This window comes from Cinclus cinclus, chromosome 1 (assembly GCF_963662255.1).
Source record: "Cinclus cinclus chromosome 1, bCinCin1.1, whole genome shotgun sequence".
Taxonomy (NCBI): domain Eukaryota; kingdom Metazoa; phylum Chordata; class Aves; order Passeriformes; family Cinclidae; genus Cinclus; species Cinclus cinclus.
The window spans coordinates 9,966,588-9,992,107 of record NC_085046.1 but is presented as its reverse complement, the minus strand read 5'-3'; the positions used below and the strand labels follow the sequence as shown (position 1 = coordinate 9,992,107).

The following is a 25,520-nucleotide window of genomic DNA, read 5'->3' as shown; positions in this document are numbered from 1 at the left end:
GAGGTGCACAGAATAAAAGGTGACAAAGAGCTAAGACTGAGTACTAGTTACTTGGATTTAGCTGAGTTACATTCTTACATGGATTATGATGGTGAAAGTGATGATGATACCAACATTTTCTCAAATGTAAAGTTACTGCCTCAGAAATGCAAAAGCTTTCTAATTCCAGAAAGACAGAAGGAATCAGTTGATGCAGGTAAGTAGTGAAATCAGTAATTGTCATACTGTTAGTGCCATTTGTGCAAAATTGCTAATGATAGATGTCAGACGTAAGGCAGTATGTAATTGGAGCAGATTGTAAAGATAATTATAGCACACTTCTCAGACTACAATTCAAGCTTTCTCTTTTTTTTTTTTTTTTTTTTGTTGCTAAGTAAGAAAAAAATCAAAATAAAAAGGTGATGCCAAGGACATTGTGAAAGCATATGAGAATATTTCCACTGTTGTTTAGAGGGGCAGTATTTTTGCTTCCAAATGTCTCTGATAATTCAGGTTCTACATCTTGTTGACAAGTAAGAAAAAATAAACTCCTCTCAGAGTGTATTTTTTCTGTGACCACTTAATATTTAAGTTACAGAATTACCAAAATTTGGATGTACATCTGCTACTCTGCTGTAGCAAAGAGTAACTTATCATCCTGATTATTATCAAGAAAACATGAAACTCTCTTAGGACTACCCCAAAATATAAAAAATATCCAAAAGTGTTTCACTATTTTTCACTGCAAATGATAGCCTTAATCCTAACTTTGTATGATAATGATCAAACTGAAATGAATTTAATCTATCTCAGGTAGTAGAAATTGGGCAAAATTGTCAATGGTTAAAATATGCTTTTATTTTTGAGAGAGAAATAAGTCTTTTTCCTAATTTTCTGAATAATTTCACATTTCTAAGGATACTTATTGTTGACTGCTGTGAATGCATGAAAATATTAAGGCATGTTCAAATAGGAATTTGTCCATGTCAGTAGAAAGAATATTAAGATGTTTTCCAGTTATTAAAAGTTATATTTATATATTAATTGAACATTAACCTGTTTTAATTTTCATGTTCTTTAGGTAAGGTAAAGATGGTTAGCACTGACAGACATATTAGACAACAGAATATTTTTTATATTGGTTTTACAATGCGCCAACTGTTTTGTATGTCATCTTAAAGCATCAATCTGCCTTTCTGTTGCTAAAAAACATGATATAATGAATTAACTGTAGGGCAAGCTATTAAAAATTGCTACTTCCTTTTTCATCCATGAATGTTTTCCTTAAGAAACTTTATAGAAAAAAAAAAACAAACAAACAGAAAATTGTCCAGGAAATTTGCTCTCCTATACTCAACTTCACATTTCTACTTCAGTAGATTGAAAAATTAACTAAAAAGTTAAAAAAAATTGTTGAAGAAAAGCTGATGACTTTTTAAGAAAACTAGTATCACTGATGCTTCAAACCTTGATGAGAGGGTGAGCAGCTATTATTCCTGTAAGGCCCCAGGTAGGGTGAGAGACCAGTTGTGCATGTGTGTGTTTGGATCTTTTACTGCAATACAGAATATTCTTAGAGAAAATTGGGACATTTCCTATCTCCAGATTCCACTACACTCAACTCCTCTGATCTTGTGAAATATGTTATCAATTCCAACCTCAAACAGAGCTGTGGGGAGGAACTTTATTTTGTGTAAACAGGCTTTGCCAGACTGCAGGAGCCTAATAAACACATCTTATGTGGGACTAACTTTCAAACCAAAGTTAATTTAAACTGTGCCAAGAAAAGCTTTTTATTAGATTTTTGCTTTTAATAAAAAGAACAATGTATTAAAATTATTAAGATGCACAAAATACCATTGTAAAAAATACCTTAAATGTATAGTAATCAAATAGTTCCTTTAAGAACAACAAAAATGCAACACAGAGAGAGAACTATCTAATATATTAAGGGAAAAAAATATTTCCCAAGTTTTCCTTTTCCTTCATTTTTCTGTGCAGCACCTCACATTTAGCCAAGTTCCCTTTTATGCGTCTTAGTTCAAATCCAGTTTCATCAGCATGTGAGCTAATATGCCAAACTATGTGCAGAAAGAGCTCAGGCATGAATTCATGTTCCCTGCTGCCAGCTGCGCTATGAGGCCAGTAAGATCTGGCACAGGGACAGGAGGAGAAAGGAACTTTGCAGTTCCCCCACTACCAGAGTTCATCTGCAGCGTTGTAAAGGAAGAAAATGACTGAGGGTTATGAAGTTTCCCCTCAGCTGTCCAGGATTTGCTGCACACTTTCCTTTACACTGAGGTAGATTGCTCTACCCACAGTATTCATTTGGCTTTCCTGGGATTCGCTTTCATAACCACAGTGAATTAAGAGAGGAATATCTGAATTATTTTGAAGTATTAAGGCAGAGAATCAAATGCCCAAATATGCAGCAATTGACATCTGCCATGTGCCCACAGTAATTAAAGGGATCTCAGGTGTCTAAAAAGCTTGGAGAAATGGAATATGGTACTTGCTTAGGTGGCACAACAGGGAATGGAAATCATGTGTGAGAAAAGCTGAATGGCTTCCCTTCCCCTCCCCTTTCCTTTTCTCTTTGCCTTCCCTTCCCTTCCACATCCCTTCTCCATCCCCTTCCCCAGGACAAAAATTAGAAGGCATGAATGGGATTTAATTTTTAAGCTTGACATTAAATTGGGAGACAACTTGGAAATAATTATAGGACCCTTTGCATGCCATTCATGGGAAACTTGATTCGTTTATCTAATTAATAAATTACTTTTCTGTTTACAGTTGGCATCAGGTAGTTATCCAGACACATCTGTGGTAGATACAGCAAAATAATAATACATTTCATAGTCTGTTTGTGAGACACAAGCAGACAGATGCAAATAGATGGAATGGAAGTGGAGAGGAGAAGTGGAAAGAATAAATTGACTTCAACAGGAAAAAAGAAAAGCAGTACATCTTTGTGTAAGCAATGCCAGACAAGCATGTTCATTCCATCCCACAGTAGGATTATTTCCTACAGCATATTCATGATTGCTTTGTCTACTCTGGTTTTAATGTTTCAAATTATGGGGATTCCACCATTTCCTTTGAGAGCCTCCTCTGCAGTCTAATGCTGCTCATCCCCTGGAAGCTTTCCCTGATACATGTTTCAGCTGCCTTTCTTACTTCCATTACATTATTCAGTTATATCCTTTTCACCCTGCTTTTATCCCCACTTCAACTTCCCTGGTGCTTCCACCTTTCAAATCATCACAGACAGATGTTTGGGCCATCTCTTGCTGTTGATTCACAAACTGAGTAAGCACTTCTGTAATCTCTTCTTTTAACCCAGTCCCTCCAGGCAGCTGATTATTTTGGTTATTTTTCTGTGAATGCCTCCTGCTTTTGACACTCTTTTCTACACTGGCCAAATCCCCTCTCCCCCCCTCTCTCAGACACCAGAGAAGTTGACCTGTTCATTTACAGACACAGCCCTCTTTCTTTTGCTATGGTGTGTAGGAGACGCACACATAATTTTAGGTGCTTTATCAGTGTCTCTATGCAAGAGCTTTTTCCTTTCCCTAAATATTTTTAGTGCCTTGTCCCCTTCCTAAAGTTGAGATGCTGTGAATGTTTTCTAGTATAGACCTGGCTTTGGGCTAAATCCCTGCAAATGGGGATACATCTTTTGCTGTGAGATAGCTAGGAAAAATATTTTTTTACCCAAACAAGCTCAATTCTATGTGGTCCTTCAGAGGTTTCACATGGTCACCAATACCGTAAGATGACCCTCAGTCACCAGTAGGATTTGGCTGCTACACAGGTGCTGTTAAGTAAAAATGCACTTCTTTCTGACCATGCTAATTAATCACTGCATCCAAAATGCAAACAGTATCCTGCTCTTCTTGGTGTCTGGAACTTTCCCTCCTCACAGCCTCTTATCTATAAACCTAAAAGTACCTATGAATAAGGACCAGCTATGTCAAAAGTCCTGACTTGCTTCTTTCCATTGCAATTTCAGTGTTTCATCAAAACTATTGTGCAAATTTGCATGCTAGAGATTTCCTTCCTGGAGTTTGGGCTCTGATACTTTGCGTAAGTAAGAAATGTCTCCTCTTGGGATCAGCCCAGGAGGAACAAATGGCTTTCCAAAGGAGGCTGCCATGGCCCCATGCACATCCCCGTGCTGGGCTCAGCTGTCAGAGCCCCACGTCAAGGCTCCCACAGCACTCACCTCTGCCTGCACCTCACCCCAGCTGATGGGATGGCCCTGCCTGCCCACGGGGACTCTGTAGTCCCCAAGGACCCTCCACAGGAGCCAAGATGCAGGACATCACCCTTTCTGAGTGTTTGCTGAATTCAGCCATTTCCACTTCTGCTGGATGACATCCAACCCCAAGTGATTGCTCTTCCTTCCAAAGCACCCAACAGCTGAAACCCCGGGCTTGTCAGGGAAGAGCCAAGAAAATTCAGTCATGATGATATGAGTGCTCAACCATTTCTCTTTAGGTCCCGTTATATAATTTCATGAACGGAAAAATTTGGAAAATTGTGTAAATACCAGCAGTACAGACTCTGTAATGATCAGGTAACAAGTCAAATAATCATATTGTATCAGCACTGGGGAAATAAAGTTGCAACTCAGAGTTACACATGGGTGAAGGCAGCTGGACCACCACAAAGCCTTCCTTTGCCTCCCTCCATCATACTTGAAAAAGCCACTTCTGCAGAAGGCTGATACTTCCAGCCTATTAAATCCTATATAACAAACAAACAAAAAAAACCCCAATTCTCAGGTAGCCACCCTGGAATATAATTGGATTTAATTGCTTTTCTTTGTTTAGATCTGGACATAATGAACAAGAAAGATCTGGATAATTTTTTGAATGTCTGTATTTGAAAGATGCAATGCTCAACAAAAGGTAAAACTTCTTACTCCTGTGTAGCACAGTGCTGGAGGAGAGGCATTTGTATAGCCCTAAATAATGTGTGTCACCATGCTGCTGAAAACAATGGCCCATCTCGAAGGAGGCTGACCAGGTGGACTTCCTCCTCACTGCATTGAAGAGAAATCCATGAGAGGTTACTAGAAAACAACGTATATGACAATAAAACAAACAGCGGCACCATAAAATTAAGGGACACTTTATGTGCTCAACCCTTGTTTACAGCAGGCAAACTCACCAAAGTATCCCAACCAGTTCTGCTGCTGGTCTGGCTGGAGTGATGCTGGCATGGGCCACGGTTGGGTGTAAACAGCTCTCCAGTCTGGGTCTGGTAACCAGCAAAAAGACGAGAAACCACCAGCCCTGCACACGCTGCAGGAATCACTCCAGTGCTAATGCCTGTGCAGCACAGCTGGTAACATGATGTAATTTGGTTTCCTTCCACAGCGTAATAAAAACCTACTTTGTTTAGTATAGTTGCAGCCTAAGCTTTATCTTTTCAAGAAACTCCTACATAATTTTCTTTCACTGACTAGAACAGTAAGCTGGTAAGTCAAGGCTGGCCTGGCGATTATTATGACTTATCCTTTCTACTAACACTGTCTCCCACAAAAATCTGTTCTACTTTTGGGACTCACAAGGATTTTTGAAACCATAGGTGGTGTGGTGTCTTGCTCCTTTCTTCTTGTGAGAGTTTTAAAAAACCCACTAAATCCAAGCCAAACTACTAACCCCCCAGCAAAAACAAAAAAAAAAAAACAAAACAAAAAAACAAACAAACAAAAGAAAATATGTACAGAGAAAATAAAAATAAAAAGGGAAGATGCTCCTTGTGGAATATATTTGTTGATTTGAAAGGTAGTTTTTATTAAATGTTTCCAAAACATTTCTTCTTTTGTTGGAATGGTGTAAATTAAGAGTTCCCAGTCCTTTTTACCATGTTCCCCAGATACTGGTTCAGGGTCAGTTGGTACATGTGTCAACTTGGTTCTTTTTTGTCATATTAAAATTGCTACCCTTTAATGGCAATGGCACCCATGGTTTAGTGATACACACACACACACCAGAACTGCCATGGCTTGTTTAGGACAGGATAGGATAGGACTGGATGGAATAGAGTAGAGTAGAGTAGAATAGAATAGAGTAGAATAGAATAGAATAGAATAGAATAGAATAGAATAGAATAGAATAGAATAGAATAGAATAGAATAGAATAGCTTTCTCTTGGGAAATACCCCTAAGATCATCGAGTCCTGCTGTTAACCTGACACTGTGCAGTCCTCCATCGGCTGTGTGCAGAGAATAGGAGTAAAATAGGGGTAGTGTGGAAGTTGTTCGGCGGGTGAGGAAGGCAAGGAGGGCACAAGGTGTTGGAGTCGAATCTCTGCCTGCCTCGAGCACATCACTCCTTCCTCGGCAAAACGGGGACCTGCAGCCCCACTCTTGGGAGCTGGCATGACTGAAGGCCAGTGCAGCCCTGCCCGCGCACACCTCGCGGGAGCCTCGCACCCGCATATCCCGCACATCCCCTGGTTCCCGCACACCCCCCCCGTCCCCTCACACTCCCCCCGTCCCCTCACACTCCCCCCGTCCCCTCACACCCCTCACACTCCCCCTGTCCCCTCACACTCCCCCCGTCCCCTCACACCCCCCGTCCCCTCACACTCCCCCCGTCCCCTCACACTCCCCCCGTCCCCTCACACTCCCCCCGTCCCCTCACACCCCTCACACTCCCCCCGTCCCCTCACACTCCCCCCGTCCCCTCACACTCCCCCCGTCCCCTCACACCCCTCACACTCCCCCTGTCCCCTCACACTCCCCCTGTCCCCTCACACCCTCCCCGTCCCCTCACACTCCTCCCGCAGCTCTGGCCCCGGACGCGCGGGGCGGGCGGGGCGGCCCGAGCAGCGCAGGGCGCCCCCTGCGGGCGGCGCTGGCGCGGCGCGGTCACGTGGATGTGACAGCGGCAGTGCCCGGCCAGCCCCAGTCGCGGCAGCGGCACCGCAGCGCCAGCGCCGCCGCCAGCCCGAGCCGGGCGGGGACAGCGGGGCCGCGGCCGGGGCCGGGGCGAGGCCGGGGGGAGCCGCGGGCGGCGGCGGTGCGGGGGGGCGGGCCGGGCGGCGGCGAGGAGCCGACGCCGAGCGATCGCGGGCGGGCGGCGGGAGCGGCCATGGCGGGGCCCCGCTGAAGGAGGCGGCGAAGGAGGAGGAGGAGGAGGAGAGGGGAGGAGAGGAGAAACCTCCGCATTCCCTCCCTCCGCGCCCCGTCCCCCCGCGCGGACCGCCCGCCCGCCTCCCCCTGCATGCCCGGCTGAGACCGCGGGGAGGACTCAGCCACCCGCCGCGGCCCCGCCGCCTTCCCGCGCCCCGCCAGCCGCGGACAAAGGGGGAGAGCGGGCAGCCAGACGAGGGGAGAGCCCGTCCCCGCCGCGCGAGCATGGCGGACCGCAGCCTGGAGAGCGTGTCCCTGCCGCTGGAGGTGCGGGCCCGGCTGGCCGAGCTGGAGCTGGAGCTCTCCGAAGGTAAAGGCGCGGCGGGGCGGGCGGCGCTGGGCGCGGGCGGCGCGGCAGCGGCACGGCACCCCCGGCCCGCTCCCCCATCGCACACCCTCCGCCCTGCGGTGCCGGCCCCGGCCCGATGGCGCCCGGGGGGCTCCCCTGACGGCCCCTGCCGCTGGCGGGGGACCCCGGCTCGGGGGTTTTGTTCTACCTGCGAGCCCCCCGCGCTCCGCCGCGGCGCGGGCGGGGGCGGCAGGGGGGCTCTGGCGGCGGGGCTTGGCCGCGCACGCGGTGGTGCGGGAGCTGGAAAAATCCGTGGGGATGGCTTGGAGGGGGCTCCTGCCCTGCCAGGGAAACGCGGCCGCACGAAAACGTGCCGTGTACCTGCGTGCCAGACCCCGCTGTGGCCGCATCGAGAGACTCCCACGGAGTCCGCGCAGCGTGTGTGTGTCGGCTGCAACAAAACACCCCCCGATAAGGTCGTTGTGGACAATACCAGTCCGGCCACTCAGACGAAACGATATATATTTTTTTTAATTGCGGTATTTTTTTTTTTTTAATGTATAATTGAAAGCTTGCGGTGGCTTCTTGGCGCGGTCGGTTGTGATGCTCTGCCGGTCCCCGGGCTGGGAAGGCGCGCATGCAGCCCCCGAGCTGTTGCCGTGGCAGGGAGGATGAGCAGGAGCCCCAGCCCGCCCTCGGCTCCTCAGCCCGGCTCCCGCTTCCATGTGTGTCAGCGCCGGGGTAGGAGCGACAGGCAGGCGGCGAGGAGTGCCTGTCAGTGTCCTCGCTGATGGGTACTGGGCGACCAGAGTCGCGGAGACGGTTTTAGTGTATCAGATGTAATCGATGTCTCCCGGAGGAAGAGAGTGGGCAGTATTCACATGTACTGATGCTAGCGTTGGCTCTTTCCTGAAACGCAAATCTGCTATTAGGTGCCTCCTCTTCTTCTTTTTTTTTTTTTCTTAAATGCCCCCCAAATACCAGGGTCCACCACCAAGAGGCTACAGTACTTAATAGAAAGGACAAATGACCCATGTGTCCCAAATTAGTTATTGGAAGTGGTCGATATATTGAGCTGTCTGTCTGTCTGTCTTCTTTTTGTAACGGTTTGTAAGGGCTCCAAGCCAGAAAGTAAAATGCGCTGGAGCCGGTTTCATCAGCAGGGAGGAGCTGATGTTGACATTGTATTTTCCTTTTAACGCTTTGAGGGTGAAGAGAATGAGCTACTGAGATTGCTTGTGGCTCTCATTTCTGTGTCTCCCCCTCCCTAATGGTGCCCTGAAAACTTGAAGTAAGAGGAGTTAAATACAGTATTGCCTTTCTGTGATGCACTGCCAATCCATTGGCCCTTGTCGGTGCTAGTGAGGGTGGGAAGAGCTGTTTGTATCATGGTACATGTAACGTTGCTTTGTGCAGAAAATGCTTCTTGGTGTGTGTCACATCATTGTCTACACACCAATGAGATACTAATTAAAACATCTGTTAGTAATGCTTACAAAAAACCTGAAATCAAACTGGCATAGACCTTCAATAAATATGCTAATGCAGTGTTACCAAAGTTGTGATACAGTTTTACGGTGTAGTTTCTGTTGCTGTAAACATAATCCAAGAAAGCTCTGAGGAAGTGGGACACGGTTTGAAATTGGGCATCTGTGTCTGCACTGCCATAACTTCCCTGCAGCTAGATCTGGAATGAGTTTAGGCCACTGACAATATCTTTCTTTATGTGCCACTGGTGTTACACCCAACAGACAGGGTGGCTCGTATGTTCTAACTGTGGCAGCTGAAATGAGGATAAGTTGGAATTGTGAGGCAGGTAAAGAACAGGCAATATCACATTTTCAGTGTCTTCCCCCAGGCTGCTCTTGGTGTGTTCTTAATCAAGTACATGACACTGTTCAGTGCTGGAGTAAATGAAATAATTTACTGCTTAAAGCTCCTACCTTTAGGCATGTTGCAACTCCTGGACTGTTCCCAAAAGTAGTCCCTTACAGAGAGTGGAATCAGTAATTTGTATGGTTTTATTGTACTGTAGAAGTCTGCTTGTACTCTGGCCATGCTACTCCTGAGTGAAATGGTTTTCAAGGCAACTCTGTCTCTTTACATCCTGAACGTGCAGTACCTTATGCTCATGCTTTGCTTGGCCATAATGAGCCGGTCCACTGCCTTTATTCACTGAGATATACTTAATGCAAGTGCATAAATGTTCATGTGATCGAGGTTTTAACATGTGTTCTGCTCATGATATGTTAGGGTGTCTCTGCTGCCTTTGTGAGGCAGGAGACTTTTGCAGGCAATAGGCAGCTGCATACCTTTATGTGTTTGGGTCTCATTGATAACATTGGGAGCAGTGGGACTGCAGTAGTTTTTGCCCCTTTTGAAATTGCTTTCCCAAGTCAGACTTGCTAGGAAGGTGTTTTCTTTTTTCAAGTGCTGCATTTCTGAAACATTGTATTTGTTGTATTGTTTCAGTGTGAGTTTTTATTTCTGAGCTCTGTCTTATAGCTGCTCCCTGTACCCAAGCCACATGGTTCTCTGTGCCAAAACCTGCTATGGCCAGAGCAGCTTTAGGAACAGTTTCTGAAAGAGAGCTGCTGCTTTGTGGGAAAGAGAGGAGCCACCAGCAGGGTTACTGCGTGGTTATTCCTCAGCTGTGAGCTAAAGCTGTCTCCATCCTAGCTCTTGGAAGTGTGATAGCGTGGGTCCTACGCACGCAGTGCATCTCGAAACTGAGCAGGACACAGCTGGTGTCCCTGTGCCCAGACCTGGTTACTGTGCCACTGGCACAGCGGGCACTGTGCAGGTGCTGTCATCAAGTCCTCACTAGTAGTCGTCATTGCAGATTTCAGTCTGGCCGTGGTATTTTCCCCACCCCGGGTAGCCAAATCCTGAGTTCCTTGTTGAGCTGTGCACTCATAGCCTCACTGGCAGCAGAGACGTGGCAGGAGAGCCTCAGGAAGTGTCTGCTGGGCAGATAGCACGTGCTTTATAGACCATAGAACAAAGTGCCTTTTTTTTCTTTCTTTTCTTTTCTTTCCTTTTTTTTTTTTTTTTAGCACTGTGCACTGCTCATTTGTTGAAAGGGAGGAGAAAGGTCGGAAGGCATTTAATGATGTTCAGTGAAGTTTGCCTCTGTTCTTTGTGACAATCATAGCATGTTGATTACCGTGGGCAAGCCGCATGCCTTCTCCTCCCCTCTGCTGTGGTCTGAATGGGCTTTTTTGGTTTAAACATAGCTATTTGAAAGGTACTATGGATGCAAATGGGAATAGCCATTTTAGATTTAGTTAGTTTTGTTAGTTTGACTTGGAAGGTGAAGATCAGCCAGACTCAGAAATGCCCAGCAGGTGCCTCTGGTTGCCTGCCCCTCACAGTGCCAGATGTAGCCTGGCACTCTGAAGTGTTGAGAGTGACATTCACGGTGATGTGGTGGCATGTAGTGCCATAGTCAGCCTAAGGCATCAACAGCACCTTCTTGCTGGTGTTTTCATTTTGGGAAGGGGATATTGCTTCTGTGTTTCTCCAAACACAATGGCTCAACAGCACTTTGAACTTTTTAAATATTGGAAGTTGCGGAATCATCCTTGATTCCAGATATTCTGGAGACATTTGTTATGCTGTGTTTGAGTGAACATGCTTGATGCTGGTATGTTAACACTTGTTCTTTGATGCTCTGGTAGTTTCCCTGAGCTGCTAAGGCTTGCACTGCTCAGAAGTAGCCCTTCTAGGCTGATGCAATCAACATGTCACTCTGCAGTAGCTGTTCTTCAGGGCTGCTTGGGATTTTACAAGGTTTTAGTTTTCTAAGGATGTATAAAATTGTACTGGGTGGAAATAGATGAATCATCCTGTTTTTTAGAATAGCTTGGGGGTTGTTAAATGAAGAACTGATTTAATAAAACCAGGAGTCCTGAAATGTGCTGTCTTATTAAAAAAAAGGGCATTCTACAACCCCTTCATTCCTAAAAATACTTAAAAATTTAAAAAATGCCCCCTCCCCCTTTTCTCATTTTGCCCTTGATTTAAGGTTATACAAGGTTAAATTGCCCTTACAATTATTTAATGAACCAAAATTAATTGGGCAAAGATGCTCTGTATTTCTTCCAGTATTTTATCCAAGTGTCAGATAATATAGCAGAAACACTTCAAGAACCACAGATACCACATGGAAAATGTGAAAACCACCCTGTTCAGGAACTATTTTCCCTGTATTCCATACTATACTTCCAGTCCTCTTCCATTTTAAACATGTGAGGCATAGCAGGTTTCTTTTTTTTGAAAGTCTCAACTTTTCTCCAAAGAGCACTTTCAAGAAAAGTCTCAGCAGATCTTTAATAAGTCATTACTTATTCCCAAAGGCACTGGATGTGCAGTCACCTAATTAATTTGGTCATCTGATTTCGTTGTATTGACTGGCTCAATTATATTTGGTAATATTGCTTGGGTTGATTGAGTCACTTTCTGGCCAGGTTTATTATTTTATTAGGTATAAGTTATGTCTTTTGTTGTCACTTGCTGGGTTGAGACCAGAGATGTGCAGTTAACTCCTCTTGTTATTTTCCCCTAACATTTGCCAGCTGACTTCACTCGCAGAGAGGTTTTAAAGTGTGAAAATTTCAATAACTAGCACACCTCTGTGATTTGGGACACCGAATCATCCTTTTAATTCACTCCTTGAGAGATAGTGCTCTGCCTAGAAAGTGAGTATCACCTGTGCAATGACAGAGTGTTAATACTTTCTGAGTTTAGGTGAGAAATGTACTAAGAAATTCAACACTCACATTTGCTTCTTCTTTTTTGAGCTGTTAGGATGGAGTTGCCTCATGTTTTCAGGTATTTTTTTCTGGTGGAGAAAGGAGTAATTTACTCAAAATACATAAAGCTTAAATTTTCATGTAAGCTACATGGAAAACTAGGGCTTTAAGAAAATATAGTGGATATCATGGAAATTATGGTAAAATCAAGAGCACTGCCAACAAAAGCCTTTCTTTGTAAGATGAAGCTCCTCTCATTAGCTGTTTTGTTTCTCTGATGGTGCTCAAGCTGGAGAGGGACAATAACTTGTTTATTTTAAAAACAAGTTCAATTCATTCATGAGTTAACCATTCATATTTTAAGGCACTGGAATTTAAAGGATTTATTTTTTATTTTCCTCCTTCACTGTGGTATTTGGACTTAAGGGCTTTTAATGGGTGTCAAAAGAATTCTCTGCCACTCCTTCAGCAGAAGTACATGGTAATGCCTTGTAAAACAGACTATGCAAATCTCCGGGATGTTCCCAGAACAGCTGTCCTGAAGGCATGCTGTAAATATACCTTTATTGCCAGCTGATGTCGAGCAGCACTGATGCCCAAGGGTTACACTTAATAGATCATTCAGATGATCTTTACTGTATTACACAACTGGCATACTCCAAACACTTTTCCCAAGGATGTGTGAAAGTTGCCGAGGGGGTGTCAGTTTTATAGGCAAAGCAGGGGCTAAGCAGTGTATTTCTAAGGAGAACACACAGCTGCAAGGAGCTGCCCCATGCAGCTTCAGGGCACTCTGCATGGCTGTGCTGCAGAGAGCAGGAGCCAGCCCTGCTTCCCCTTGCCAGACCTGTGTGCACCCATGGCTGTGAGTCAACCTGCTGCCTTTCCCTGGAAGGGTGTTGACCTGCCTTTGTTAATCCATCAGAAGGGGAATGCAGTCATCCTGATTCCAGCAAACCAAATATCCTTTGGTATTGGAGGAATTCAGGTTTAGCGCACCTCTTTCCTTTGTGGTTAAATTTTCTCGGGGGAAAGTGTTTCCGTGCTGTCTAAAACTAATTTTTGATGTGTGATTTGGATTGGGAATGGCAAGATCACTGTTTCTTTGAAGGGATATCAGCAGATTCCTTGAGGTCTTCCTAGCTCGGAATGAATGCTTGTGGTATGGTACGCAGAATCCTAAATGTGCCATAGCTCTTCTATACTTAAAAATGCATTGACTGCATTTTAATTTTTTAAGAGGCTATTTGTATAACGCGTCAAGCAGGACATATAATTTTTTAAAAATAACTGCTTTAATTCCCCAGCAACTGTCAGACAAGATGAGTCACTGCAGTATAAGAATTCACCACAGCGCATCACAGATTTGACACAAACTCTTAATCCATGTAAAATTATGCATGTATATTCCCCTATCTTCCCAGTGGGTGAGCTTCATTTTTGCCAAACTCATGATGATCCCATTCTGCCTTCTTTCCTCCCCCGCCTCCTTTTTTCCCCCCTTTTCTTCTTGAGAACCTCCTTGCAGTCAGTAGCCCCAGTGAGGGGTCTGGGTGCAGCAGTCTTTTCCTGGCTTGTGAAGAGCCTTCCTTGATTGTTAACCACAGCTCCTGGTTCTCTCCTTCACTGTGGTGGTGCGAGGGCATCTCCAAAACATCATTGCTCTCTGCAGAATTCTGGGCTTTCCTTGTATTACTAGGGTAAACATACGCTAAAAGATGGGAACTGCACTTGGTGCAACACATTGGGGAATTGCTCATTTTAGACCTGTGTAAATAAATTTTTTTTTGTTGTTGTTGTCTTTCCCCCAATAGCCTTAGCTAGGGGCTTCTAGTTGCTAGCCAGTATGATTTATCATTAGGATTAAGTATGACTTCAAAACAGTGTAAAACATACTGGGGACATCATCATATTCTGCAATAAAACAGCAAATATAGGAGTAGAAATACTTGAAGGAATACAGCTTGAGACAGATGCTAAGACAGGGGCCATGGCTTTAGCTGGAGCCTCTTGCCACAGAAGAGGAGGTTTCTGCTTTAAAGCCATGTGAAATCCTTCTGGGGCACCCTGTGCATGGCTCTCAGGGGATGGAGGGAGGTGTGCCCCAGTGCTTCTTGCAGTCCCTTTTTGGAGAACAGAGTTACTTGCTGGTGTCTGGCAGTTTGGTAGGCGCAGTCTATTTCACACATAACCTGCAGTGCTTAGAGCAGCATCAAGCGCCAGGCTGTGGTTAATTGCCACATTATTTTACAACAGAAGTTAATGTTGAAAAGATGTTTAAGTGATTTCTTTTTAAGACTATTGTGTTAAGTGGTTGGATAACTAGAGAAAGGACTTCATGAAGGATCATGGTAACTTGGGAGAGAAGGTGTTTCCTCTGGCTTTTGAAGGAACTGTTTGATTTCCAAAGACTGAACCATACATATGCTGTAATTTAGGATGCTTGAGGAGGTTTTTGCTTTTATGTGTATGGCTGAGTCTGCAGAATGATGGCAGTGGAGGGGACAGGGATTCTTCAGGTGTTGTCTGTGTATGTAAGTAGAAATGGATGTTAGGACTTGTTTGGTCCTGTATCTCTGGATCCAGAGTCCATATCTCCAAACTGTGACATCTGCAGTTTCTTCATTTAAATCTTAGCTTGATCTGTATTTAAGATTAAAATATTAAAAGAAAGATCTTGTAAGTCTGGTCTGGTAAGAGCTGCTCAGAAGCCAGGGAAATTGTTTCTTAATGAATTCTGTGACAAATACTGAAGTATAAGTAATATTTTTTTCCTGGTAGGCTGGTGGTTGACAGTTTGCCTCGACCAGCAAAAATTGAGAGCCTTTTGGCTGGCATAGAGACCCAAACAGTGTTCTGACACTCTTTTTCCTACTGTGTGCATGTCCATGTGTCCGTAAACAGCTTGGCAAAATAGAGAGACCCTGGCAAGTGTCATCAAAGGAAGCAGCCATGGATGATTCCATCTGTGTTGACTCTTCAGGAAGAGTTAAATGGTATTAGCAGGATGGCTGCAGGGGTATTGCATCTATTGGTGCCATTTAGTGAGAAAATAAACCAATCTGCTCTTTGGACTTTTCATATCACATTACAGAGCAGCTCTGGAATTGTATGGAAAATTTCTTTCTGGCAATAGCAAATAATGAAACTTCACCCTTTTTCTTTAGAGGGGATATCCTTAGTCATATTAACTCGTATTTTTCGTTGTTATAATTGCAAGGAGAATGAGCAAAACTTAGAATTTTGTGTGCCATGCCTCTTATCCTTATTGAAAGAAATAGTTAAATCAAGTATTTTTTGATGAATGTGTGAACAAATAAAATTTGACATTGTGGTGCCATGCAAGCAGTTCAAATTTAGTGAAGAATCTTGAAACAAAAATCGTTTGAAATGCTGGACTTCTTTAGCAGATGCCTGAGGATGAACAAAAACCAGTCACCTAGTGAAACAGGAAAATGTAGAAATATCCCTGCTCCTTCCTGAATGATTATAATGGCAAACCCCTTTGTGAATTTGCTGGAAGAGCTCAGTTTCATTTGCCACATCTTTTTAGTCTGAAAAATAAAGAATACTTTCTTTAGTAGATGCTGTAAGTTTTCTGAGTGTTGTGAAATGAAGGGTTAACCTTTTTTAGGAAAAAGTACTGTTGGACTGTGGAGTGATGTTTGTTTCTGAGAGGGAGAACAGGCAGTACTTTTAATTTGCTCTGTGTTGTAATAGAAAAGGTTGATTTGTTATGTTGAGCAACAACAGTGGGACTATCAGCAGATAATTTTTTTATGATGATGAAAAAAAAAATCTTGTGTTTTATGTTTATGAATTTTATGCTGTTAAATTTTGACATATTCCAGTCACAAGGTTCTATCTGTGTCTCTTACAAATGCTGACTTCAGTCTTCTGTGTATCCATGCCACAGGCTTGGGAGAACTGGACAAGCATTTCAGAGATCTGGAAGGGTGACCAAGAGTAGAGGCATGGACACTGGGGATTAAAGCAGTCTTAATAAACATTATTTACCAGGAGAAAGATTGGAGTTTATTTTGGTTATTTTTGTGTTGGGGATGGAGGAATACTTTCCTGTACTGCAAAGCATTAACAGTCAAAAACATGAGAAGATTGAACTCCTAGGAATGGAAATTAGACAAATGGAGGTTGAAGATAAGATGGATAATAGTAATAAAGCTAGATAAACACTGAAGCACTTGCATAGAAGAGAAGACTCTACAGCTTTCTAAAAAAATCTACTCACAAGTATAACTGATGAACGGCTCCTTTCTAAGACACAATAAGAAATTTGTGTGTGTACATAGGTATGTAAACCACTGAAGCCACCCTTGGCCAGAAATATACTGGTTTAAGTGTTTTTGTAGTGGCATTTTAAAAAATGTCTAGTCAAGTATTATTATATATGTTTTCCTGGTAACTCCAAGAGGGACTGCAGCATCTTGGAATTTCAGCTTTAGTATGTTTTCAGTATTTTACTAGAGATGACTTGACATTTACTTGCAGCAGTAATTTGTTTTAAGTCAATATTGAACACTATAAGGATGTGCATACATTACAGTTTGAGAGGGTATCAAAGGCAGCTGCTCTGATAATACTTGCTTAAATACTGGCTACTCATATATTTGCCTGTAGTTCAGGGGACTTCTGTATAAGCAAGAAGTGGCCGAAAATAACATTTTTAAAAGCTTCCTTAATGTTTATTGTACTTCATTTAATCATTGGTTTTTACGTAAAAATGTTGTCCATTGTAATGATTTGGCTAAAAAAGAAGAAAGTGCTTACTTCCTCTGAAGATTAATCCTTCCTGCATCCTATGCCTAAGGCAGCTCTTTGCTCTGATGTTTTTGCTTCAGCCTCAGTGGCTGACTGCAGTAACTTGTGTTTGCTCTTCATTGTGGTAATCGGTGAAAGGTGTGGGAGCAGCAAAAGTGACTCTGTGCCTTTGTGCTGCCATCTGAACATCTGTGAAAACTGTTTTGTTTATTGGGAGTTTCATAAAGCTGGTGTCTTTGACCTCCAGCAGTCACTTCTGGAGCAAGGTGAAACAGAGAACATATTCCTTTGTTTGCAGTGAGAGAATATATTTGTTGTTGCTTAACCCAGACAATGTTTTTCTTCCTGAGCACAAGAATGCTGTGACTAGTGGTAATTCTGAGGAAGATGAGGGCTCCTGGCAAGTCTGAGATTTCTTCCTTGGCTTTGAAGGTCAGCCTCCTGTCTGTATTTTGTTCTGCCGAAGATGATGTGTGGCCGAGCAAGGTGATTTGGGTTACCTTGTAAAAAGTGAGGAAGCTGTGTGTGGGATGCATTCAGCCAGAAATACCCACAGCAGTGTTAAATTTAATTTTTGACTGCTGGACCTTTCAGAGACATTTGGAAACTTGTGGTAACCTAGTCCATAAGAGTTTTCTCTCCATAGGATAGCTTTCAAACAAGTATAGGAAGCCCGGACCCTTTCTCATCAGTGCCAGTTTCTCTCTCCTGAGAGGAATCCCAGCTGGTTCCTAGAACTCTTTGTACTATTGAAGAAATACTCTGGGCTCTTTTCTGTCCTGAAGATCATGCAAAAAACACAGCATCTCTGAAACATGAAGTCCTCTTACTTTGTGATGCTGTTTGTCATTCCTAGGTGGTGATCTGGTTTTGGCTGACCTGCTAAGTGCTTTTCTGTGTATTTTGAGAAGATAATATCACCTGCATACACCTGTCTGCCATACATCATCCAAAATGTGAAGTTGTGCATGTTTCTTCAAATGCACATTGGCTCTTAAGTATTGTGACTGGTTGCTTCAGGTAAATATCAAACAGAATTTCAGATTTGACTTTCTTTGTGAGCCATTCTGGTGCAGGATATATAGAAACACCATCAGGCCTCATCTGCCAGCTTGATCCTTTGTGCCTTCTTCAGACCGAAGCAAATTGAGCATCTAGGACTAGATAAGACTGAAATTGGAAAGAAGAAGCTAACTCTTCTTTAAAGTGAGCTTTTTAACCATGAACATCTTTCTGGTCTGAATTTCACAGGTTTTTTTTTACTGTGTCATAAATCTGCTCTAACTCAGACACCCGAAGAAGTCTCCCCTGAATTTCCCTAGAGTAAAATGTTCTTTTGCTAATGGGGGTCTTATAAAAAGTGATAGTTTGAAAATGGTAGCCAGTAGATGCTATGTAAATGTCTTACTAAATTCTGTATTCATTCTAAATAACCTAAAGGTCTTAATACTTTCACTAAATATATTAGTGAAACAAACTATGTGTCCTTCTTCCTCAAAAATTGGTCACATAGTTGTGTTAGAGTTAAGAGAGGATAAAGCATCTAAGTGGCCACATCTTTCTGAAATACCATGGCACCTGTTCTTCTCCAGGCTCCTTTTCAGAATATTGTAGGACTATTGTCATGGACGGGGTTACCCCCTCCACTGGTTTCTGCATTCCACCCCTGAGCCCAGCAGAGACAATAAAGGAGCCACACCTCATGGAGTACAGTAGGAATTACAATAGAATTGCAATAGGAATTACAGTTGAAAGGTAATTGAAGTCTCCCCAAAATAGCAGTGTGGAAGTACTTTCAATCTAAAAGCTGAAGCTTCATTTTCAGGGGCTTAAATAAGGAGGGAGTATAAATTTTTCCAGAATAAATTCTTGTATTTATTTTTTTCACTCAGAAATGGAGTCCAGTTCACATAAAAATAAATGGCGAAAGTTATACTGGCATCAGGACTGAACTAGGACTGACTGGGTATACTTCCCTTAAAGCTAGATCTGTGAATAGTCAGAAACAGTCTGTGATATTTAAGGGTCTGTGCTAGGGTGTATGACAGAAAGGAACAGATACTTTTTCTTCACTTTGTGTGTAGTTGTTGGTGGTATGAAGAGTATGTTTTGCTTTTGAGACAAAGCATTTATTATATGGAACAATGGGCCATGATGTATTCCTGGTGGAAAGATGGGGACCTCATTCAGGACTGGGAAACCAGTCCATATTTAGAGAAGTTGTTACCCATTTGTTGGAAGGAACTCATTACCAGAAAAGCTCATAAGTGTTTCTGCTCCTTTAATACATGGTTGGTATCACCTGTTTCTGTGTGACAGAAAGCCTTTTACTTTACTTTACTTTTGCTTATATTGCCTTTTACTTTCGTTTTTAGCTTTTCTCACCTGTTTCCTCCCCACTGTTTAATTTCTGACTTCTCTCTAAGGCCATCTGGCCATGGTGTGGCCTGTCACGGTCATTCCACCATCCTTCCTCACCTTCCTTGGTCATCTCTCTTTCTACCTCTACTTAAATAGTAGACTTGGTGCGGGATCATCATGTGGATAATTCATGTGATGCCTTCTTTTGCAATTGCTTCTTTTTTTCACATGTGGAAGATTGCTCTTGAAGCGTGTCAGGGTCAACATGTTGCAAATTGAAATCTTTTATTCTTGAGTTGATTTCAAACAATTTTTTGTCTTGGAGTAACAAACTTGTTAACTGCTGAAACTTAAGTCTGCAGAGACACTAGCTGAGTTTTGTATTCTGTTAGCTATGCTAGATGTTTGCTTTTTTGGTTATTGTTGTTTAGTTCTAGTTTGTCATGTTTGCTTAGAGCTAGATTAGGGTATCCTCCATGTCGTGCGAGGCATTTATGGAAAATGTGCATCTTAAATTTCTTGAAATCTGATCTGAGCTAAATAATGAAATCTATTTCCCATCTAAAAATGCATTTCTCTTAATTATATCCCCATTCAGTGTGGGTGGGGTTTTTTTTCTCTCAATTCACGTGAAACCCACACTAAACAAAAATACAGTTAATAGAACCTAAAATTATAAAGGAACTACTCGCAAAGAGCTGGCAATGCTGTCTACATGATGAAAGTCATTTAAATTGTTCAGGCATAAAGCATGGATTAGAAACTGTATCTTCATCTTTGCATATTTATGAGTACACCTGTTATATAAGCAGTGGAAAGTGCTGAGATTCCTTCAGCCCTCTGCCACTGTATGCAGGGTGAAGAAACACCAAGATCGTTTGTCAGTTTAAGTCTTTTAAATCCAAAGTGGAGCCTTATCTGCCTAATAGCCTAATACCAGAGAAGGATACTGTTTGTGTTCAGCAGGGCTGCATTCATGTGACTGTCAGGGGCTGAATTACTGCTCTCAGTGCTATATAAAGATTCCTGCTCCCACCCTGCCCCTCCCCAGCACTGTCATTTAGCACAATGTGCAGCATGGCTGTAAAATGTTCCTGACATACTGAAGCATGCCTTCTTTCATACTTGTATATGGAAAAGAGGAAATAAAATAAAGGGCCTTCTTCTTGGCTTCTGTTAACTTCCTGGCTGTGGAGAGTTCAGTGCCAGCTGGGACAGAGTCATGTTACTTACACCTATTTTCCAGCACCAGGCCTCTATTGAGGAGAAGAGTTGGATTGTGTGGTTGCTGTATCCTGCACCTCTTCTCTGCTCAGTGCAAGTGCTATGCCCAGTTTAGCCTCTGGTGTTAGCCCACAAAATGCAGCTTCCTGGGGAGCCAAACTTTGAACAACAGGGCTCAGGGTTATACACGATGTGCCATGAAGCTGGATTTTAAAAGTCCTTTTTGTTGTCACCACTGCCTTGTTGCTGTTTGCAGCAAGGTGGGTTTACAAACAAAGAAACAAGAAAACGAAGAAAATCTCGTAGAGTTTGTTTTTTTTTTTCCTTCCCCTGAGTACGTTTCTTTTTGTAGCACTTGGATCAGTTCAACAGTGCTATAAAGTGCAACTTCAGAAATAACTGCATCCTGCTGAGAACAGGGCTCTGAACAGTATGCATGGAGAAAAACATGGGTGCATTGGGAAGGGGTACATGTATAGAAACATCTTATAGAAACATTCAGTTTTTCTGCTGGATAAAATAATTTATATAACTACACTGAGTGTAAGGAAAACATTTTGTTACTGTGAGGCACTATTGCGGCTTGCACAGGGTGATTGTGGACTCCTCAGAAGCTGTCTGGATGTGGTTTTGGAACCTGTTCTGGGTGACCCTGCTTGAGAGGGGGAGTTGGGCAAGGTGATCTCTAGAGGCTCCTTTCATCCTCAACCATTTTGTGATACCCCCCCTAAATTTCCACCCTTTCACTGATCAGTAATTCTGTGCACACTTCCAGCACATTTCTTGTGAATCCCACACTGTATGTGGTTCTTGGAATGGCATGCTTGGCCTCTCATGCAGTGGTTTCATACCTGAGATCTGCTGTAATGCCAAGGTTTAAAATTTTGGATCTAATTATGCCTTGTACACTTTAACGACAGTCAGCAAAAACATGCCATGTGAGAGGTGAAGCACAGTGCATTTACCAGGTATTTGGTTTTGAAACAGTTTCCCTTAAAGTTACTGGTTTTTGTATGCAACACTTGATAATGGCAGTAAATTTGCATCTTATGTAGATGAACTAGAATCCAGGCATGGGTAAGGGTGCTTGTGATGATTTTAATACTGTCATTATGATCATCACTCAGGTATATGACTGTCAATTAAACAATTCCTGTTTTTTTTCTGTATGATGGAAGTATATGCTTGTTTATATCTGTGGCAGAGTATTTCCTTTGGTTCTCTCAGGAGCAGGGAAATGAGCAGAACTGAATGGTTTTGAAAATATTTTTTTTCAATTAACACCGATTTTAGGTATGAAAATACCTTGAATGTTGATGAGATCTTTTATTATTTTTATTGAAATCTGTTTTGAAAGCAGTATGCAGCTGTAATTACACAGTTAAATAGTGCATATTTTTCAAAGTTTCACGTCAGTAATGCAATAACCAGGCCCCCTGGCAGAGCTAGAATTCAGTCACCAATACTTGGGCATTGTAGAACAACCCACAGTAAGCCTTCTTATGAAAGTTATTTGGTGGCTGTGGTCCTCAGATGAATGTTTGGCCTCACCTATTAATACTTTCTCAGCCACCAGGCTTTCTTTTCATCTCTGTATAATGTGAAACTGGACTGTATTTTCTGGGCTATGAGCACAGCTCTCAAATATGGAAGAACTCCCATATCCACATTGTCTTCTGACTGTTCAGTGAGCAGCTGGACATAGCTTTTGTGAGAGAAAGTTATGTAGAGTATGGTCCCAGTTCAGCAAGGCATTTTAGGCATGTGCTTCAATCTCACTGATACTGCCGGTTTAACTTAAACCAAATTGTCACACATGGAGTGAGCATATTTGTCTCCTGCATGGAAAAAAATTGTTGGCATCTTCATTGCTTGCTTAAAAAAGAGAGTCAGTGTTAAATCAGGGGATCAACAGTCTTTCTTTTGGATTACTGAGTAAATGGAAACGGATCTTCAAGCATTTTTTGTTTAAATGATGCTTTAATATAAGTTTAAGATCAGGTCATTAGACGAAGAACAGAACTGACCATACCTGTGTCTCATTTTCTGTGCTTACACAGTGCTTTATTGAATTTGCAACAAAAAGAGAGCAACTCCATGAGAGTGTGTGTCAGCTGAAGAATTCCATCATACAATACACATGGTGGTGAAGGATACATTCAGTAGCTTGCCAGAGGACAGATGTCAATGGACAGCATCCTCCTGTCTGCAGCCAAAAGTGTGCAGTCACCTTAAAATCCCAAGGCAGGTCCTTGCTTTCAAGACAGTAAGGAAACAAGGGAATACAGTGATTGCCCTTCCTCCTGAATACAAGTTGATCTAAGCAGCCCTCTTCTGGAAAATGTTTTGAAGCTGTTTCCCTTTACCTTTTGCTGCAAGGCAAGAATCATGAGGAAGCAAGGAAGAATTGCTCCAGCCTTGCACTTTCTGCTTTTTCTAGCAGAAATTGCCTTTAAAAAGTGGTTCATAGACCAATTAGTGTAATCACCAGCCAAAGACAAAAAAGCTTATTTTCTGCTTTTCAGGGCTTGGTTTGCAGCTCAGGGGTATGAAAAATCTGGATCCAACAGGGTAATTTCCTGAAGACTGTATTCAAGCCATTCTCTTATTGGAAAAAGAGGCAGTTGAGGGATGGGTGAGAAGATACTTTTAATTTCTTCACAGGAGTTTCAAAATATCAAAAGAATGGGAGAGGCAAAGTGATTGATGTCTCTGTCCTTCGGTATTGTATGTCAAAGGCATAAAGTGTTTCTGTTTTAGGAATTTGAGAGTATATTGCTGTGTTCAACACATGAGATAAAAGATTCTGTTCAGGACCATGCAATGCATTTATGACCAGTTTTTTATTTTCATCTTCCTTTTACTATTCATCATGATGTTCTCCTGGTGTACTTGGAATCTGCTGAACTTGGTCTGAAGCCTCATGGTTTTCCCAATGAGTTAGTTTTGCTACATTAAACCATATGAAAATATAGTTGATTCGAAGAGCTTGTTTTTTTTTGTGATGCCAAGCATTTATGGTGGTTTAGTCCTCTGTTACTGTGTTTCATAAGATCTGGGTAACAGAAACTTTTGATTGTTTGTGTAGTAAAAGGAATGGTCTGCAAAGTGAAGTACACAGTTGTTTCTACCCAGTGCTATGGGGTGAGGAGGGTAAGAAGTTACTCTCACTGATAGAATAACTAAAATTTAGACAAAAATGTGGACAAGGACTATATATTCCATTAAAGACTAAATGTGACACATTAAGGAACTTAAGAATTTAGCTGTGGAAACATCTCTTTCGGCAATGATTTATTTTCAGTGATATTTAAGGAAGTAGCTTTTGAAATGTAAAAATCTGTACACAGACGTCATTTTTGCAAGCAGTGTGTGCGTGTATGTAGGCATATTTAAAGATATAAAGGAATATACATTTGTAGAAGGAGGGGAAGGAAAAACCTCACACACTGACTCTTCAAATGAACAAATCTTCCCACTTAAGGGAATGTTATGGGAGGCAGCAGCTCCCTTAGGGATAGGCATGCGCAAGTTACTCGTTCTGAGTCACAGATTTTTCCACAGCTTTGTGGCTCAAATGTGCAAGCCCCTTCCCCACCATGCTCCCAACTCTTTAAATAGCAGCTGAGGTCAAGAAGGACAAGGGACAGATCACTGTCAGTAGGAGGCCTTCTAAATCACACCAGGGTATGTGGGGTTTCTTGATGCTCAGCCTCAGCTGTCTGGTGCAAGAAGATAATTTTAATCCTGTTATATTTATTGCTTCTCAGTAGTGTTTTGGATTTTATACTGACTCACACCCTTTCAAAGGAGTCACCCATTTTTTTGTTAAACAGACTTAGAAGACGTCTTTATTACAGTTGGTTTTGTGTGTGTTTCTGTTCACAGGAAATGAATTACGTGATGCTCTTGCTGATCAATATCTTTTGGCTTGGCACAATTAACCGTTATGACCTTTGGTACCTCAAAATACGCAGCCAATAAAGTAAAACTGTTGTACATATCTTGAGGTTTACTTTAACATGTTGTGCCTTTCCATTTGCAGTGGCTGGCGATCTGTAGGAGCTCTGGCTCTCACTGAACCAAACTGAAGACTGGAGCAGATTCAGACCCTTGCCCAGCCACTTGAGGCAGAGGTGGAGTGGATGCTGCTTCTGAGCCGCTCTTTCCTCTGTCCTGGTGACTGGAAGTGTGTGCTGACCTCCCATCGTGGCAGAAGCAGTGTTGTGCTCTTCTGAGAGCCTCAGCAGGGCAGGCAGCAAAGCTGCAGTGGGTTCCTATCCAACAGCAGCTTTGTTTGCTGATGCCCATGACCTGTTCTCCTGAAACATCTCTAGATGAATACATGCCCTTAAAGTTAAATCTCCAACTAACAAATCAATAAGCACTTTAGAATATAAATAATATATACCAGGAGCTCAAGACATTCAGCAGTGATTATCCCCCATGCCCCCCCCCCTTTTTTTTTCCTGTGATATCTCAAAGATTCATAAGTTGATAGCTATTTTGTTTGAGTTTTTCTTTCAGGTAATTAAGAAATTCAAATGTCTGCTGATTGCACAAACATGAAAAAGTTCTCCTTGTATTTCCTACTTTGGATCTAATGTCTCATGGATGAACTGCAGTTCTTAGATGCCATTCTTTCCTGTGCTAGAGGAAAAACTTTGTTTCCAGATGATAGTTCTCCAGTGGTGATTCATCTTTAGGTTTAGAACAATCTCTTATGTTTGAGAAACTAATACTGTATATGGGTTCTTAAAGAAGTATTAGATTCAGACATGAAGTTATGCATTATTGACAAACCTAGATTGATGCAACATAATATATGGAGGTTGGACGCCATTAGACTTTAGGAAATGGAATTGCTACTCTGGGAGCACTCTGCTAGCACTTAAAGCCAAGAACAAGTGTTACACCTTTCTTTAGAGTCTAATATAAAAAAACCATGGGGCATTTTATTGTGGAGTGTCGTGGGAAAGACTGACT

The 25,520-nt window shown here is 42.5% G+C and overlaps 1 protein-coding gene across 1 annotated transcript in view; it reads left to right on the top strand.

Moving 5' to 3' along the window:
* Positions 1-7,352: 7,352 nt before the first annotated feature.
* DIP2C (disco interacting protein 2 homolog C) overlaps positions 7,353-25,520 on the top strand; it is a 304,980-nt gene continuing 286,812 nt past the window's right edge. The window contains exon 1 of the mRNA XM_062493877.1: positions 7,353-7,437. Within this exon, the coding sequence (XP_062349861.1) occupies positions 7,353-7,437 (85 nt within the window). The remainder of the gene's footprint in view (positions 7,438-25,520) is intronic.